Source organism: Anolis sagrei, chromosome 2 (assembly GCF_037176765.1).
Source record: "Anolis sagrei isolate rAnoSag1 chromosome 2, rAnoSag1.mat, whole genome shotgun sequence".
In the NCBI taxonomy this organism is placed as follows: domain Eukaryota; kingdom Metazoa; phylum Chordata; class Lepidosauria; order Squamata; family Dactyloidae; genus Anolis; species Anolis sagrei.
Genome location: NC_090022.1, coordinates 303,186,249 through 303,204,393, shown reverse-complemented (window position 1 = coordinate 303,204,393; position 18,145 = coordinate 303,186,249). Strand labels below are relative to the sequence as shown.

General features: G+C 45.5%; 1 protein-coding gene across 1 annotated transcript in view; it reads right to left on the bottom strand.

Annotated features, from left to right (window-relative positions):
* The window catches only part of LOC137096159 (C-type lectin domain family 2 member B-like), an 18,457-nt gene extending 13,950 nt beyond the window's left edge, over positions 1-4,507 (bottom strand). The window contains exons 1-2 of the mRNA XM_067464728.1: positions 4,388-4,507; positions 1,631-1,696 (exon numbers count right to left, since the gene is read on the bottom strand). Coding sequence (XP_067320829.1) covers positions 1,631-1,696; positions 4,388-4,442 — 121 coding nt within the window. The 5' untranslated portion in view covers positions 4,443-4,507. The remainder of the gene's footprint in view (positions 1-1,630; positions 1,697-4,387) is intronic.
* Positions 4,508-18,145: the final 13,638 nt, after the last annotated feature.

The following is an 18,145-nucleotide window of genomic DNA, read 5'->3' as shown; positions in this document are numbered from 1 at the left end:
CTGCAACTAATCCTAAGACTAACTGCTATCTTCCTTTTCTCGTTTTGGGCTCCTGCACCCGGGAATAAATTGGTTTTGTTTGAGTATTTTATCTTACAGAGAAACAGCTGATTGTCAATTTGGCTGGGCTCTTCGTTTCTCCTCGGCAGTGCTCACTCCCCTTTGGATCTAGCAACCAGGGACTCACTGCGGCCACCCGTAGGAGTCCCGGGGAGGCGGCCAGGCATGGGTTCTGGTCTCTGACCAGGGAGATGTAGTTTCCCAAAGGACATTGCCCCATCAGTTGCAACCCGGAAATCCTCTTCGGACTCTTTTGCCCTCTCTTATTGACTTTCTGCCCCATGTCCCAGACTGTTTTCCTGCTACATCTTTGGACGCGAACTTAAGACCAGGCTTGCCTTGAAGGACAGGCAGCCTCAGCCTCCGCGCACCTTCATCAAGAAGACTATGAATTTCTTCATATAATAAAATAAATCAACTATTTTTTAATAAACTTTGCTGGGGATGGGGATGGGATTTTGTTTATGAAATATATGAAATGTATGGAATGCATATAATGAAATATATGGAACGTACTCTGATTCCCCTTCCCACCTTTCCCTTTGACCCTTGCCCCAAAAAAGGATGTGACCTGGGGATTACTGTAGTAGAGAGGAACTCCTTTGTCCTCCTGAAACTGTTCTTTGTTTACATTTGCATGGGCCGGGCTGTTGATTTCTTCCCGATCCTGACTTTCAGAGCAGACAGTGAGGGGAGGGGGAGTCAACAGAAACTCAGGAAGGAAAGACTGATTGAATCATTTTAGGTATTGTTGATCCCCCTTTTTGAGGTCCAATATCGCCAAAAGCTTTTTCATACTTCCTCCCAAATCCCATCACAGACCAGGAAGCTCATTGTTCCCCTATCTGGCACCCCGCCATGTGAAGACAAAAGCCTCACATACCAGCTGGCGGATGCCCTTAAGGCTGTCATTTCCCCGGCCATTATCAGACTTCGTCCCGCCTCCTAGCTGCCGATTGGTCCATCTTCGGAGGCGCTAGGAAGGCGCTGATTGGCCTCCTAGAGGCAGCGGAGCCCGCTGATTGGACGGGAGGCGAGGCGTGCCGGCAAGCCTCCTCCCAGTTGTTCCGCAGCCAGCCAATCAGAGCTAAGCCGGCCGGCAAAGGGCGGGCGGGATTTTTGAAAATGTTTCCCTTTGTCTGAACCCTATAAAATGCTTGGAAAATTCTGTAAAATCATGCTTGTATGTGAATCATCACTACAATCGCATCCTTTTGAGCTGAATCGCAGAATAAACACCTCGGTCACTGAACCTCTTCCACCTCCGGTGAGATTAATTTTTAAATATTTTCGACTTCTTTGGATTGGCTTCAATGGGCTCACCGAGGTTCGAGGACCCTTTTGGGCGGTCCTAAGGGATCTCTCTCGCTGGGAGAGCCCCACAAAAGAGCTCGATATCAAAGGTCTAAGCAGAGACTGGGTGGCCATATATCAGGAGGGCTTGGATGGTGTCTTCCTGCCTGGCAGGATGGGGTCAGATTGGGTGGTCCTTTGGAGGGGTCTCTTCCAACTCTAGGATTCGGGTTCAAACCTCCTCCTCCTCCTTAAGCCTCCGGAGTCGCTCACTCACCTCCCTTCTGCTCCGGGCGGCTGGGCGCTTGGACATTCGCATAGGTGAGGTCTTCCAGACGTGTTCCTGGTGCAACATGAGGGAAAGGGGTCAGAAAGTGAACCAATCTGGACACGGCATATTAATTGAGAACACAGAAATGATGGACCACCCTGACCATCATCATGTCAGACTGCACAGGGAAGCCATTGACATCCACAAGATGCACGTGGGCAATTGCAACAGAAAGAAGGAAACTGTGGAAATGAACAAAACTGGAGCTCCCAGTGGCACAGTGGGTTCAACCCCTGTGCCAGCAGGACTGAAGACTGACAGGTCACAGGTTTGAATCCGGCGAGAGTGCGGATGAGCTCCCTCTGTCAGCTCCAGCTTCTCATGCAGGGACATGAGAGCAGCCTCCCACAAGGATGGTAAAACATCAAAAATATCTGGGTGTCCCCTGGGCAAACAGCCCATTCTCTCACAACAGAAGCGACTTGCACTTTCTCAAGTCGCTCCTGACATGACAAGAAATAAACAAAAAAACAAAAAAACCAATATTGGAAATGGGTTGTTGTAGGTTTTTTCGTGCTATATGGCCATGGTCTAGGGGCATTCTCTCCTGACGTTTCGCCTGCATCTATGGCAAGCATCCTCAGAGGGAGTGAGGTCTGTTGGAACTAGGAAAAAAGGGTTTATATATCTGGGGAATGACCAGGGTGGGACAAAGGACTCTTGTCTGTTGGAGCGAGGTGTGAATGGGTTGTTGTAGGTTTTTTTGGGCTATATGGCCATGGTCTAGGGGCATTCTCTCCTGACGTTTCGCCTGCATCTATGGCAAGCATCCTCAGAGGTAGTGAAGTCTGTTGGAACTAGGAAAATAGGTTTATATATCCTAGTTTCCTAGTTCCAAGAGACCTCACTACCTCTGAGGATGCTTGCCATAGATGCAGGCGAAACGTCAGGAGAAATGCCTCTAGAACATGGCTCTATAGCCCGAAAAAACCCACAAGAACCCAGTGATTCCAGCCATGAAGGCCTTCAACAATACAATGTAATGTTCGTTTGTGGGATTAACATAACTCAAAAAACCACTGGAGAAATTGACACCAAATGTGGACACAAGACACCTCTCAAGCCAACGAGTGACCATCACTCATAAAAACACTGAAAAATGCAGTGGATGAGACTTAATAAGCCAAAGAACAAACAAAAATGCATTACAACACGTGCAAAACCACATATATACAAACACACATATATACATACACATATACACAAATATATACAGAAATATATACACACATATATGCACACACAAAACACATAGATGGGCAAGAAAGGAAGGAGAGAAGGAGGGAGAGAAAGAGGGGGGAAAGGAGGGAAGAAGAGAAGGAAATACAAAAGTGAAAGAAGGCAGGAAAGAGGGAAGGAAAGAAGGAAGAAAGAGAGAAGGAGGGAAGGGAAGAAGGAAAGAAAGAAAGATAGAGAAGAAAGGAAGGAGAGAAGGAAATAAAAAAGTGAAAGAAGGAAGGAAAGAGAGGGAAGGAAGGAGAGAAGGAATGGAAAAGAGAAAGTGGGAGGGAAGAAAGAAAGAAAGAAAGAAAGAAAGAGAAAGAAAGAAAGAAAGAGAAGGAAGGAAGAGAAGGAAAGAAGGAAGGAGGGAAGGAAATAAAAAGTGAAAGAAGGAAGGAAAGAGAGAGGAGGAAGGAGAGGAGGAACGAAAGAAAGAAAGAAAGAAAGAAAGAGAAGGAAGGAAGGAAGGAAGGAAGGAAGGAGAGAAGGAAATAAAAAGTGAAAGAAGGAAGGAAAGAGAGGGGGGAGGAAGGAGAGAAGGAATGAAAGAGAAAAAGAGGGAAGAAAAAGAAAAGGAAGGAAGGAAGGAGAGAAGGAATGAAAGAGAAAAAGAGGGAGGGAAGGAAGGAAGGAAGAAAGAAAGAGAAGGAAGGAAGGAGAGAAGGAAATAAAAAAGTGAAAGAAGGAAGGAAAGAGAGGGAAGGTATGACAGAAGGAATGAAAGAGAGAAAGAGGGAGGGAAAAAAGAAAGAAAAGGAAGGAAGGAGAGAAGGAAATAAAAAAGTGAAAAGAAAGGAAAGAGAGAGGGAAGGAGAGAAGGAATGAAAGAGAGAAAGAGGGAGGGAAGAAAGAAAGTAAGAAAGAAAGAAAAGGAAGGAAGGAGAGAAGGAATGAAAGAGAAAAAGAGGGAGGGAAGCAAGGATGCAACCCAAGAGCAAAGAAAGGGAGGAAAGACACAGGTAGAGAAGGAAGAAAGAAGAAGGGAAAGAAAAAGAGGGAAGGAAGGAGAGGGAGAAAGAAGGAGAGAAAGAAGGAGGGTTGGCCACAGCAACGCGTGGCGGGTACAGCTAGTATTACTAATAATATTACAGTATAATGTTATAGTGCAATGTAATATAGAATATTAATATTGTATTATGGTAATAATATAATATATTGTATTTTACTTTTTACTTGTAAGCCGCTCTGTGTCCCCTTTGGGGTGAGAAGGGTGGCATAGAAATGTCGTAAATAAATAATAAATAAATAAATAGATACACCTCACTTGCTTCAATTCCAACAGACCTCTGAAGATGCCATGAGCCACAGATGCAGGCAAAATATCAGGAGAGCATGCTGCTGGCCAGACAGCTCAGAAAACTCACAGCAACCCAGAGATTCCGGGTCATAGATTCAACAACACAGGGCTCAGAAAGGTTGGCAACAAGAGCTAAACAAGGAGGAGGCCGCAGAGGAGGAGGAAGGGTCACTTTGTCTCCGTACCTTCTGGGGGGTTCTGGCCGAACTTCAGGTCAGCATAGGTCACGTCCTGGAGCATCCTGTGGGACCCCAAAGGGGAAAGCCACCCCCAGAGAGAGAGAGAGAGAGACGTTGGTGCGGCTGGTGGAGCTGGGTTCTGAGTGGGGAGAGGATGTGGCCAGTGACGGTGTCACAGAAGCAGAAGTTGGAGCCCAGCAAGGAAGTCCTTGCCAGACAGCCTGGCCTCCTCCCCTTGTCAACAGGGAAGTCCCAACTCACGAGGAAAGAAGGAAGGAAGGCCGGTCCACCACCCCAACCCTTCACAAAGCTTAGACAAAGAATGAGAAAGGCAGGTGGATCCAGGAAGAATCTGGACCAGGCACCTTTGCAGATCCCTTCCCTGAGAATTTGTCTGTGGGAGGTAGAACCCATCATCCACAATCAGAAATACCTTTCTGGGGCTTAAGAGTCTTGGAATGCGCCATGCAAGCTTCCAAAGCTTTGTTGACTTCTTCATCAGGCAAAGATGGTCAACATCTCACAAGTGGAAACGGGTGGCAATGGGAGAGGGCCAGGCCTGCATTGACCCTGACACTGTCCATCAAGGCAGTGCTGAGGGATTCCGATGCAGGCAGAGCCACCGCAGAGAGGCAAATCCTAACGTAGTGTTACCTGCAAACTTGATAAGCATTGTTGGGGTTCAGCCTGAGTTTGAACTTGAACCTGATTCTCTGTTTGTTCCTCCTGATGCTAATGAAAATATATTTACTGATGCTAATGGAAATGTACCTCTTGATGCCAATGCTCTTGAAATTAGTGAGGAAGGAACTTCTGTAGATTTGGAAAATGAAAGTACCAGTGTTCCTGAGAATGTTGCAGAGGGAGACCTTGACCTTTCCCTCCCTTCTACACCTGGTAACTCTAATGACAACAGAAGGGGCCAGATTTGGGAAGACAGAAGTAAATCACTCAGCTTGCGAAGGTCTTCCCGAATTAAAGAATTACAAACATTGGCTTCAAAGCAGAGGGGCGGTTCACGGAACCAATTCTTGAGCTTGGCAGTTCTCCCGGTTTCCCCTGGCCATGGTTTTGAAAGATTTCTAGGATATCAAGTACGGTTAGTGGATTGCTAACAGGTTCCAGCATTTTACAGTGTGGCTTTGGGTTTTGTTTTGTCCATTTAAATTCATGTTTGCTGATTTTGCTGTGGCTTTTGACTTTGCATTTTTCCTTTATTTTGTAACCATTTTTCTTCAATAAAAAAGGATTGTTTTTCACAGTCAAGTGTGGTGGATAGTTACCTTAGGGCCTCGTTCCCTGCTCTGGATTGCAACAAGCATGCCCTATAAACCTTCATCCGAGTCATCAATAGAGATCCTGAACAGGAGGACCGAACCCTGCTTTTGGCACTCTTTCTGGGATGAAGAAAGAGGAACCATTGGAAAGCAGCTCCCTTTGGGTTCAGTCTCTTCACCAATTCCAGATCCACCTAAGAGTAGCCTGGCCTGGCCCACATTGGCCTACTTTGCTTGTAATTAGGTCATGGGGAAGCAAGACCTGCTCCATCCGCAGCATTCCCTGCCTCTACCAAGCTTGTAACCCTTTCAAAAGAAGGGATAAGATGAATCTGGCAGGACGTGTTTTTGAGAAATCTATGCTGACTTTTAGTAATCACAGCATCCCTTTTGGAGTAATTGCAGATGGCCTCCAGAATCTTTCCTGGTCTGGATGTCAGGCTGACTGGACACTGGTCATTGTTTGGGTCCTCATTCTTTCCCTTCTTGGAGATAGGGACAACATTGGCCCTCCTCCCGCCTTCTGCTGGGACTTCTCCCGTTCTCCAAGAATTCTTAAAAGATTATTGAGAATTATTATTATTATTATTATTATTATTATTATTATTGAAGAGAGAGAGGGCCAGGAAGACCTTTCCACCTTGTCTCCTGACTATGTCATCAGTTGGGAGCCCCTTCCCCCAGCACCAACCACTGCTCTGGGCCAGAGTGAAGAGAGAGGGGACCAGGAAGACAGTTCCACCTCGTCTCCTGTGCTATGATTATTGTTATTATTATTATTGAAGAGAGAGGGGACCGGGAAGACAGTTCCACTGTCTCTTGTCTCTTGTGCTATGCTTGTTGTTGTTGTTGTTGTTGTTGTTGTTGTTATTGTTATTGTTATTGTTATTGTTATTGTTATTGTTATTATTGAAGAGAGAGGGGACCAGGAAGATCTTTCCACCTTGTCTCCTGACTATGTCATCAGTTGGGAGCCCCTCCCCCAGCACCAAAAGCTGCTCTGGGCCAGACTGAAGAGAGAGGGGACCAGGAAGACAGTTCCATCTTGTCTCCTGTGCTATGCTTATAATAATAATAATAATAATAATTATTATTATTATTATTATTATTATTATTATTGAAGAGAGAGGGGACCAGGAAGACATTTCCACCTTATCTCCTAACTATGTCATCAGTTGGCAGCCCCTCCCCCAGCACCAACCGCTACTCTAGCCCAGACTGAAGAGAGAGGGGACCAGGAAGACAGTTCCACCTCGTCTCCTGTGCTATGCTTGTTGTTGTTGTTGTTTTGTTGTTGTTGTTGTTGAAGAGAGAGGGGACCAGGAAGACCTTTCCACCTTGTCTCCTGACTATGTCATCAGTTGGGAGCCCCTTCCCCCAGCACCAACCACTGCTCTGGGCCAGAGTGAAGAGAGAGGGGACCAGGAAGACAGTTCCACCTCGTCTCCTGTGCTATGATTATTGTTATTATTATTATTGAAGAGAGAGGGGACCGGGAAGACAGTTCCACTGTCTCTTGTCTCTTGTGCTATGCTTGTTGTTGTTGTTGTTGTTGTTGTTGTTATTGTTATTGTTATTGTTATTGTTATTGTTATTGTTATTATTGAAGAGAGAGGGGACCAGGAAGATCTTTCCACCTTGTCTCCTGACTATGTCATCAGTTGGGAGCCCCTCCCCCAGCACCAAAAGCTGCTCTGGGCCAGACTGAAGAGAGAGGGGACCAGGAAGACAGTTCCATCTTGTCTCCTGTGCTATGCTTATAATAATAATAATAATAATAATAATAATAATAATAATTATTATTATTATTGAAGAGAGAGGGGACCAGGAAGACATTTCCACCTTATCTCCTAACTATGTCATCAGTTGGCAGCCCCTCCCCCAGCACCAACCGCTACTCTAGCCCAGACTGAAGAGAGAGGGGACCAGGAAGACAGTTCCACCTCGTCTCCTGTGCTATGCTTGTTGTTGTTGTTGTTTTGTTGTTGTTGTTGTTGAAGAGAGAGGGGACCAGGAAGAACTTTCCACCTTGTCTCCTGATTATGTCATCAGTTGGGAGCCCCTCCCCCAGCACCAACCGCTGCTCTGGGCCAGAGTAAAGAGAGAGGGGGCCAAGAAGACAGTTCCACTTAGTCTCCTGTGGTATGCTTATAATAATAATAATCATCATCATCATTATTGAAGAGAGAGGGGACCAGGAAGACATTTTCACCTTGTCTCCTGACTATGTCATCAGTTGGGAGCTCCTCCACTCAGCACCAACCGCTCCTCTGGGCCAGAGTGAAGAGAGAGGGGACCAGGAAGATAGTTCCACCTTGTCTCCTGTGCTATGATGATGATGATGATGATTTATTTATTATTTATTTATTTGCTTTATTTCTATACCGCGTTTCTCGGCCTAATTAGGCGACTCAATGTGGTTTACACAATGTAAATTATCACAACAATAACAGTTAAAACACATCATACACAATAACAAAATACACAATTATTATCAATACATGATGCCTCGATAACAAAGCAAAATCCATTCTCGTAATCCTTGAGCCATTCCTATGTTCAATTATACCGTCTTATTATTGTTACCGATTATTATTGTTATTATTATTATTGAAGAGAGAGGGGACCAGGAAGACCTTTCCACCTTGTCTCCTATGTCATCAGTTGGGAGCCCCTTCCCCCAGCACCAACCGCTGCTCTGGGCCAGACTGAAGAGAGAGGGGACCAGGAAGACCTTTCTACCTTGTCTCCTGACTATGTCATCAGTTGGGGTTGGACCACCAGGTCTTTTCCAACTCTAGGATTGAGTGAATTCCTCCGTGGTGATTTCCCTCCTTTCCCATTCCTTGTGCATGTCCCTTGGGCGTCCATTCTGGTTTGCTTCCTTTGCTATTTCTTCCCATCTTTGGAAGTGTTTGAAACTGTGCCTCCAAAATCCTTGCTTTTCAGAGACTCCCATCCATCATGCGCTCCTTTCTCTCTTAGCCTTCCTGGCCATAGCAGGGAGTTCCACAGATCCCTGCAAAGGCTGCCCAGGCCTTTACTAGGCAAGTCTCGCTCTCTCAGCCTCAAAGGAAGGCCAGGCGGTCAAGCTGCCCTCCTTCCTGGGTGGAGAGGGCTTCCTCTGAGGCTGAGAGAGTGTGACTTGCCTGGAGGTGGTCTGGGTTTCCCTTGGCAAGCTCAACACAGTGTCATTGCGGCGTGGCAGGGGAGTATAATATGTGCATGTGTGAATGTATGTGTGCGCACACTATGGAAAATTGTGGGGAGAGACAATGAAGGGAAAGCATTGAGGCCGGATGGAAATGATCTGCAAGATGCAAATGTAGGCAAAACATTGCAGCCAAGTTGGTATTTGCACAAACTCTGGCCAACCCATTCACCCGCAGAGCAAGGCAAGAGCCTGTTGGGTTTTCAAACATCTCTCATTCAACAGAATTGGGAAGTATGTAATAATAATTCAAGAGAATATTGTAATTCAGCAAAAATGGGAAGTGGGAAGTTCGACATCAGAATGCCTGGAAAGAGGTAGAGGGGTTCTCCCTCCCTCGTGTTTTGCTGGCATGTTGTCCTTCCTGGTGCCAGGCGTGTGCCGTTTCTCCCGTCTCTTCTGCAGAGAGTGTGGTTTGTTTGGCTTCCACAGCTCCAGCAGACAAGAGATCTTTGTCCCACCCTGGTCTTTCCACATATACATAAACCCCTTTTCCTAGTTCCAACAGACCTCACAACCTCTGAGGATGCCTGCCATAGATGCAGGCAAAATGTCAGGAGAGAATGCCTCTAGACCATGGCCATACAGCCCGAAAAAACCCTACAAGGACATCTAATCACCTCTCAACAAAAGATTGCTCCAGGCACTGTCAGGCCATCCAATGCTAATCAAGGTGGTCAGTTGAAACATTCCCACCTAGCTCCAGCAGACAAGAGTCCTTTGTCCCACCCTGGTCATTCCACAGATACATAAACCCTTTTTCCCAGTTATTTATTTATTTTATTTATTTATTTAATACACTTGTATACCGCTAATATCTCAGCCTAAAACGGCGACTCATTGCGGTTTACAACATTTAAAAACAACAATAATTCCGATTAAAAATATAAAACACATACATATACAATACACAGTATTGGGCCACCAATACAGACCAATGCATCTCTTAATTAAAATCATAATCCAATTTCGTTGTCTATGATTGCCAGTCCTTGATCAAAAACTCCAGTTCCAACAGACCTCACAACCTCTGAGGATGCCTGCCATAGATGCAGGCAAAATGTCAGGAGAGAATGCCTCTAGACCATGGCCATACAGCCCGAAAAAACCCTACAAGGACATCTAATCACCTCTCAACAAAAGATTGCTCCAGGCACTGTCAGGCCATCCAATGCTAATCAAGGTGGTCAGTTGAAACATTCCCACCTAGCTCCAGCAGACAAGAGTCCTTTGTCCCACCCTGGTCATTCCACAGATACATAAACCCTTTTTCCCAGTTCCAACAGACCTCACAACCTCTGAGGATGCCTGCCATAGATGCAGGTGAAACGTCAGGAGAGAATGCCTATAGAACATGGCCATATAGCCCCGAAAAACCTACAACAACACATTCCCACCTAGCTCCAGCTGACAAGAGTCCTTTGCCCCACCCTGGTCATTCCACAGATACATAAACCCTTTTTCCTACTTCCAACAGAACTCACTACCTCTGAGGATGCTTGCCATAGATGCAGGCAAAACGTCAGGAGAGAATGCCTCTAGACCATGGCCATATAGCACGAAAAAACCTACAACAACCCAAGAAAAACAGAGTTTCAAAGGTAGAGCCAGGGGTCTCTCCATTGCTCTGTGGGCCAAGGAAGGGTGACGGGGGAGTTTCCCAGTTCCGACACGCTCCTCCCTTACAGATATTGACATTTTAAAACTCGTGCGCCAGTGTCACGTTGCCAGGGCTCTGTGTTACTTCCAGCGGAGGTGAATCAAACAAAAGTCCAGTTTGATATAAAAGAGTTTAATTAAAACAGCACTTACTTTCTGGCTGTTTTAATAGACCAAAATATAAAACATAAAGATAGCACTCCGCCACAGAATAAACAAAAACCGATAGCAAAAGCTACACCGTAGTCAGAGGGTCAAGTCCAGTGGTCAAACGCCGAGAGTTCAATAAACAAAGTCCAGGGATTAAGAGTCTATGCCGTAGTCAAAAGCCAGTCCAAAGGTTCAGGTTCCAGGGTTCCAAGATTACAGGAGACGAAAATCCAACAGACCTGGGGGAAAAACCAGCAGCATCCACTACCAAAATATGACAATACTTTTCATATTTTCAATATGACAATACTTTTCATCACTTCCAAGGCTCGCTCCTTGCATCCAGAGACCCCCAGCTGCAACTCCCCTCTTGCATGCCTCCCCCCTTCATTGCTTTCACCCATGAACTCTTACTTACAGATTACTCAGCCCTTTACAACTAAGACTTACATTAACCCTTCCATCACCAAGCACCGTCAACTGCAGAACATATGTCAGCCAGCTGCGACCATACCTTGTGAAGTCTGACTTGACCACAGTGGTCCACGCCTTAGTTACCTCTAGACTGGACTACTGCAATGCAGTCTATGTGAGGCTACCTTTGAAGACAGCCCGGAAACTCCAATTGGTCCAACGCTCAGCAGCCAATTTAATAACAGGGGCAAATTACAGGGAGCAGTCAACCCCCCTGTTTAAGGAGCTCCACTGGCTGCTGTTTATTTTCCGGTCCCAATTCAAGGTGCAGGTTATTACCTATAAAGCCCCAAACCATTTGGGACCCGCCTACCTTTGTGACCGCATCTCCATCCACAAACCTGCCTGATCTCTTTGATCTTTAGGGGAGGCCCTCCTTTCGCCCCTTCCTTTATCACAGACCCATCTTGTGGGAACGAGGGAGAGAGCCTTCTCCTCTGTGGCCCCCCGACTCTGGAACTCATTGCCCGGTGTGATTAGGTAAGTCCGCACCTTAGCAGCCTTCAAGAAGGATCTCACAACTTGGCTTTTCTGTTGCGTCTTTGGAGAGTGAGCAGATAATTCCTTTTGTTGCTCCTCCCATAATGTTTGTCCCCATATTGCAACCCCCCCCCCCCCACGCCTGTTTGAAGGCCTTTCCTCACTGCTCTGTCTCCTATGAGCTTCTCCCATACAAATATTTCTCTTTCATCCCTGTCTCATCCTGCATTTTATCATTTTATCTCGCACATGTGGCCTGCCCTTTGGGATTGATTCTGCATTGTATTGTTTTGTATTGTTTTTGTATTGTATTCTTATGTTTTTATTTATTTAAAACCTGTGCTCGATGGGGTTGCACTCCCCCTGAAGTCACAGGTCCGCAGCTTGGGCGTCCTCCTGGACTCATCGCTAACGCTTAAAGCCCAGGCGTCGACGGTGGCCGGGAGTGCCTTTGCACAATTGAAGCTCGTGCGCCAGCTGTGACCATACCTCATGAAGTCGGATCTAGCCATGGTGGTCCACACCTTAATCACCTCCAGATTTTTTTTTTGTCGTGTCAGGAGCAACCGCTCCTATTGTGAGAGAATTGGCCGTCTGCAAGGATGTTGCCCAGGTGACGCCTGGATGATTATTGATGTTTTATCATCCTTGTGGGAGGCTTCTCTCATGTCCCCGCATGAGGAGCTGGAGCTAATAGAGGGAGCTCATCCGCCTCTCCCCAGATTCGAACCTGCGACGTGTCAGTCTTCAGTCCTGCCAGCACAGCGGTTTAACCCACTGCGCCAGCGGGGGCAGCAGCCAGGCTACTTACTAGGGCGACTTACAGGGAGCGATCAACCCTTTCAGAGCAACATAAACACTCGTCACTTCTTTCCAAGATGAAGAGGAAGCATTGGGGAGAATCACCCTCTGGGTTCGTCCATTTAACCAATTCCAGATCCACCTCACCGTAGTTTTGCCTCGCCCACCTTGGACTAGTTTCCTTGCCAGAAGGTCATGGGGGACCTTGTCAAAGAAGGCCTTCCTGAAATCCAGGCACGCTCCATCCACGGCATCATTCCCCGCTTCTACCCAGTTTGTAACTCTATTGAAAAAAGAGATCAGATGAGTCTGGCATGACTTGTTTTTGATAAATCCATGTTGACTATTAGCGATGACTGCATTTGTTTCTAAGTGTTTGCAGACCGCTTCCTTAACAATCTTTTCCAGAATCTTGCCCGGTATCGACGTGAGGCTGACCGGACGGTAGTTGTTTGGGTCATCCTTTTTTCCCTTCTTGAAGATTGGGACCACATTGGCCCTCCTCCAATCTGCTGGAACTTCTCCCGTTCTCCAAGAACTCTCAAAGATGGTTGCCAATGGTTCCGAAATGACTTCCGCTAGTTCCTTCAGTACTCTTGGGTGTAGTTGATCTGGCCCTGAAAGGGGACTTGAACTCATTTAGAGCGGCCAGGTATTCCTGGACGACTTGTTTCCCAATTTGGGGTTGGATGTCCTCCAAACCCTCATCCACTCCATCTTGCTGAGGTTGAAGATGACTTTCTTTTTGTAAGAAGACCGAGGCAAAGAAGGCATTAAGTAGTTCTGCCTTTTCCCTATCCCCTGTCAGCATTGCCCCATCTTCTCCTCGAAGAGGTCCTATCGCCTCCTTGTTTGTTTTTTTTCTACTGACATACGAAAAGAAGCCCTTTTTAATGTCCCTGGCAAGCCTGAGCTCGTTTTGTGCTTTGGCCTTGCGGACCTTTCCCCTACAGTTGTTGGCTATTCGTTTGAATTCTTCTTTGGTGATTTCTCCCTTTTTCCACTTCTTGTGCATGTCTCTTTTGTGTGTTAGCACAGTTAGAAGTTCTTTGGACATCCATTCTGGCTTCTTTGCACTTGTCCTATTTTTTCTCTTTGTTGGCACGGTTTGCAATTGCACCTTGAGTATTTCACTCTTAAGAAACTCCTATCCATCCGTAACTTCCTTGTCTTTTAGGATCTGTGTCCACGGAATGCTGCTCAGTGTTTCCTTCATTTTTTGGAAATCAGCTCTCCTAAAGTCCAAAATGCGGTTTGACTTGTCTTAGTTTCGGCCTTCCTTTGTACCTCAAATTGCAGGAGCACATGGTCACTTGCCCCTAAGAATCCTACCACTTCAACCGCATCAATCAGGTCCTCCGCATTTGTTGAGATTGTTGAGATTATTGAGATCAAGAGTAGCCAACCCCCTTGTTGCCTCTTCTACCTTTTGGACCATGAAACTGTCTGCAAGGCAAGCGAGGAATTTGTTGGACCTTGTAATCTTGGCCGAGTTTGTTTTCCAGCAAATATCGGGATAGTTGAAATTGCCCATGACTACTACATCTCTTCTCTGTGCCTGTTTGGTCAACTTTTGGCAGAAGACTTCATCAAGTTCCTCCTCCTGGCTTGGGGGTCTGTAGTAGACGCCTACAACAAGATCTTTTTGAGTCCCAGTTCCCTTGATTCTTATCCAGATGCTTTCAAGCTGGTTTCCCAGATTGCTGTCTTGCATCTCTTCTGCAGCATAAGAATTTTTGACATATAAGGCTACTCCGCCTCCTCTCCCCTTTGTTCGGTTTCTGTGAAAGAGGTTATAGCCCTCGATGTCTACATTCCAGCGATAGGAGTCATCCCACCAGGTTTCGGTGATCCCTATGATATCATATTTGTGGTGTTGTGCTAAAAGTTGGAGTTCATCTTGTTTATTTCCCATGCTCTGTGCATTAGTATAAAGACATGTGAGCCCCTGAGATCTTCCCTTGAGCTGTTTAATTGGGATTATTGTGCTTTGGGTACTTGGTCCTCGTTGTGTTTGTGCAGCCCTCCGTTTAGCCTTCTGGCGGTTCCCAGACATTGTGGGTAAAGTAGTGTTCGCAAGGCTGTTGTCCCCTTCCCCCGGTGGGCCTAGTTTAAAGTGCGTCTAATGAGGTTTGCGAGTCTGTGAGCAAAAAGGTGTTTTCCTACTTGTGTGAGATGTATCCTATCCCTTGCCACTAGGCCATCCTCCTGGAATAGCAGGCCATGGTCAAGGAAGCCAAAGCGTTCCTCCTGACACCATTTTCTAAGCCAGTTATTGATCTGTACTATTTTTCTGGCCCTTGTAGGACCGTGTCTTATGACTGGGAGGAGGGATGAAAAGACCACCTGTACATTACATTGCTTTAGCTTTGTTCCAAGAGCTCGAAATCATTTATGATCTTTTGAAAAGTATGCCTAGCAGTATCATTGGTTCCTACATGAATCAACAAGTTAAATTAGCCTCTCTGCATAAGCGGTACCTAAATTTCGTACTTGACAGATGCAGCTGTCTTTCGGGCTGTAAAGGTCGACAGCAAGCTAAACAAATGGCCACTTCTCAGTCAGTAGTGATTTTAATGCAGCTGTCTCCCAACCAGCTGCGCCACAATCCGCTCCGACCCTGCTCACTCTTGCCAGTGTGATACTTTGCAAAAAGCTTTCCCCTTCGACTCACGCTCTTCTTTCCGGCAGATTACACTTGGTAACAAAATTTGAAAAATGTTCTGTTCCTGGTTTGAAAGTGTTATTTCCTGTTTGATTGTGCAATCCTTAATTTGAAAATAGTTGTCCTATAAAATAAGTAGGGGGATCTATTTGGGGAAATATTTAATTCCACCAGCTGACAGCAAGATATAAAGGTATAGGGATTTATTTGATAAATAAAATCCCAGTGCTGTTCCACCAATTATAACGAATGTAGTATGACTTTACTTGGGAAAAAAATACTCCCCAAAAATAAAAGGTTGTAATAGAAAACTGGCACTTTCTTCCTGGCCAAAAAAACCCCTTTTTGAAAATGCACTGGCACCCACCCACTTAGAAGCGCTGATAAGCCCTTGGCTTACTTGGGGTATCTTGTGAAAGAGTGTGATGGTTTTAGCCCTCAGGCTTGTGTTTCTGAGGTACCCTTTTAACGATAGTTCTTTAAAACAAATGCTGCCACCATAAAGTTCTTGAATACTGCAGGAATCTGCTTTTAAAATCTTTAAGTACAGAGGCACACTTGAGGCAGATGTAATGAAAAATAAACAATGAAGTTTATTTACAAGAACAGGAACAATTCAGGTACAAAGCTTGGCTGTTTCAGAGATTTGTCTTGAAAGCATGTGGTTGCATAAAGCAGTTCTGACTTAGTTACACAAGAATACTGTCAGGATAGTTTCTCTGACAGTAATTCCTAAACCAGCACAGATTGTCCTAACCTGGATCTATCTTTCTACTTCCCAGCTATCTTCCTAATAGCTGTAAACTTCCTACTAGCTATCCCCGCTAGTAACTCTGGCAAAACTCAGGCCTTTCTCTCTCTCTCACCCCCTAATCACCCAACACCCTCTTCCTCCAACACCCAAGTTCAATCTCCTGACAGGGATTTAAAAACCTCTCTTTAAAGACAATTTCCCCCTCTTGCCAAGTTAGGCTCCGCCCACTTTACTTAGCCAATCACATTCCTTTCTCATTTCCCTCCAAAGCTGCTTTTACTAAATGGATTCTCCCGGCACCCTTTCCAAGATGGCTGCTGAACCTCTTGGACCTACTTCTTCCTAGGCTTCTCTAAGTAGCGGATTCTGGTAGTGGATTCACTACATCCTACCCCAGGAACGTTGTTTTGATGGCCGCCACAAACGAGACCCAATGATGAGATATTTACTGAACAACTATAGCAAAATGTGCAGCAAGATGTCCCTCCCCAAGAGTTTGCAGCTTAATCCACTTTTTCCATGTTTTTATGATAGAACCAATTAGGAAATGACATTCATAACCCCGGAACAAAAATCATGTGACATAGTATTATTGGCCTCCGAAGCCAACCCTGCAGGGTGCATAGGCTTGACTCCTGTCCCTTTTTCTGAGACATCAGGGGTCTTGCAGAGTTAATCTAGAATCAATCCAGTCTCTGATTTCGATGGGGAAGCTCTGGTTCCACCTGCCCCTGTTAAAAGCCTTAAAGTGGTTGTGTTGGACTCATCGCTGACGACGGAGGCCCAGATCCCGGCCATAAGTAAGCAGGCCTTTTCTCATCTTCGCCAGGCCAAGGAAATTGGCATCCGACCTTTCAGTAGAAGCATTGGCAACCGTCATCCACGCAACAGCCACCACGAGGTTGGACCATTGCAACGCCTTATTATTATTATTATTATTATTATTAACTTTATTAGTACCCCGCTAACATCTCCCGAAGGACTCGGTGCGGCTTACAAAGGCCAAGGCCACCAATAAAACAACAGCATAACAAATACAAACTAGGGCTGGGCGGTTTCGTTTCGTTAATTCGTAATTCGTTAAAAATGTGTTATTTTTTTTGTTAACGAAGCGATAACGAACCATTCTGGAGCAACTTAAAAACGAAACGAATTTTTCAATTCGTTTCGTAAATGCTTCGTATTTCGTTATGTATTCGTTTCGTTATTGGTTTGAGGTCATTTCGTTATTATTTCCGCATGTCTGGGGCAAGTTTTATAGTTGTTTTTTGTTTAATTAGTGAAAAATAATTATAATATCACCCCATCAGTCAACAACAGAGGGAGAGGGAAGCTTCGGAAGTTTTTTTAGCGTATTGCGCGATCGCGGCCGCCATTAACGAATCGATTCGTTATTGTTTCGTTATTGTTTCGTTATTGTTTTGTAATTTTTTTACCATTTACGAAATTTCGTAAATATCGAACTTTTTTTAAGGAAAATTTCGGAATTCTTTTAAATATCGAAACGCAAAAAAACCCAAAAAACGAATCGATTTTAGAAACAATTTTTTCCGTTGTTACCCAGGCCTAATACAAACAATAAAACTCAAAAAGCAAACCAATAAACATTAAAGCAGTAACAGTAAAACAATAAAACAACACAACATAACACATTAAAACTAGGGCAGGACCAAATGTAATGGATAAAGTTAAAAGTGCTGGGCATGACAGGTGACATATAAGGATTTTAGGGTAGGTGCGGTGTGCAGACAATCTTAAATCTCTAGTAAAGTGCGTCTGGGACATGATGCCGGGAGTTTCCTATTCTGGGAAGGCACACTGGAACAGCCACGTCTTCAAGCTCCTCCTAAAGACTGTCAATGTTGGGGCTTGTCTGATGTCCTTGGGGAGAGAGTTCCAGAGTCAGGGGGCCACCACAGAGAAGGCCCTCTCCCTCGTCCCCACCAAACGCGCTTGTGACGCAGGTCGGATCGTGAGCAGGAGTCAACAACCCAGAAGATTCAGATGGTCCAAAATGCAGCTGCCAGGCTGCTAGCGGGATCATCTCTAAGATCCCATATTACACCGATTCTGCAACAACTGCCTTGGCTACCAATAGAACATCAGATCTCTTACAAGATCCTGATCCTGACATTGAGAGCTTCAAATGGCCAAGGACCTTTCTATCTTAGGGACCGCCTCATTCCTTTTCTCCATCCGTGGTCACCTCGATCCACCCAGGAAAATCTCCTCTACATACCAGGCCCTAGGGAGGGACACCTGGAAGCTACAAGGCATCGTAGAGCTTTTCCGA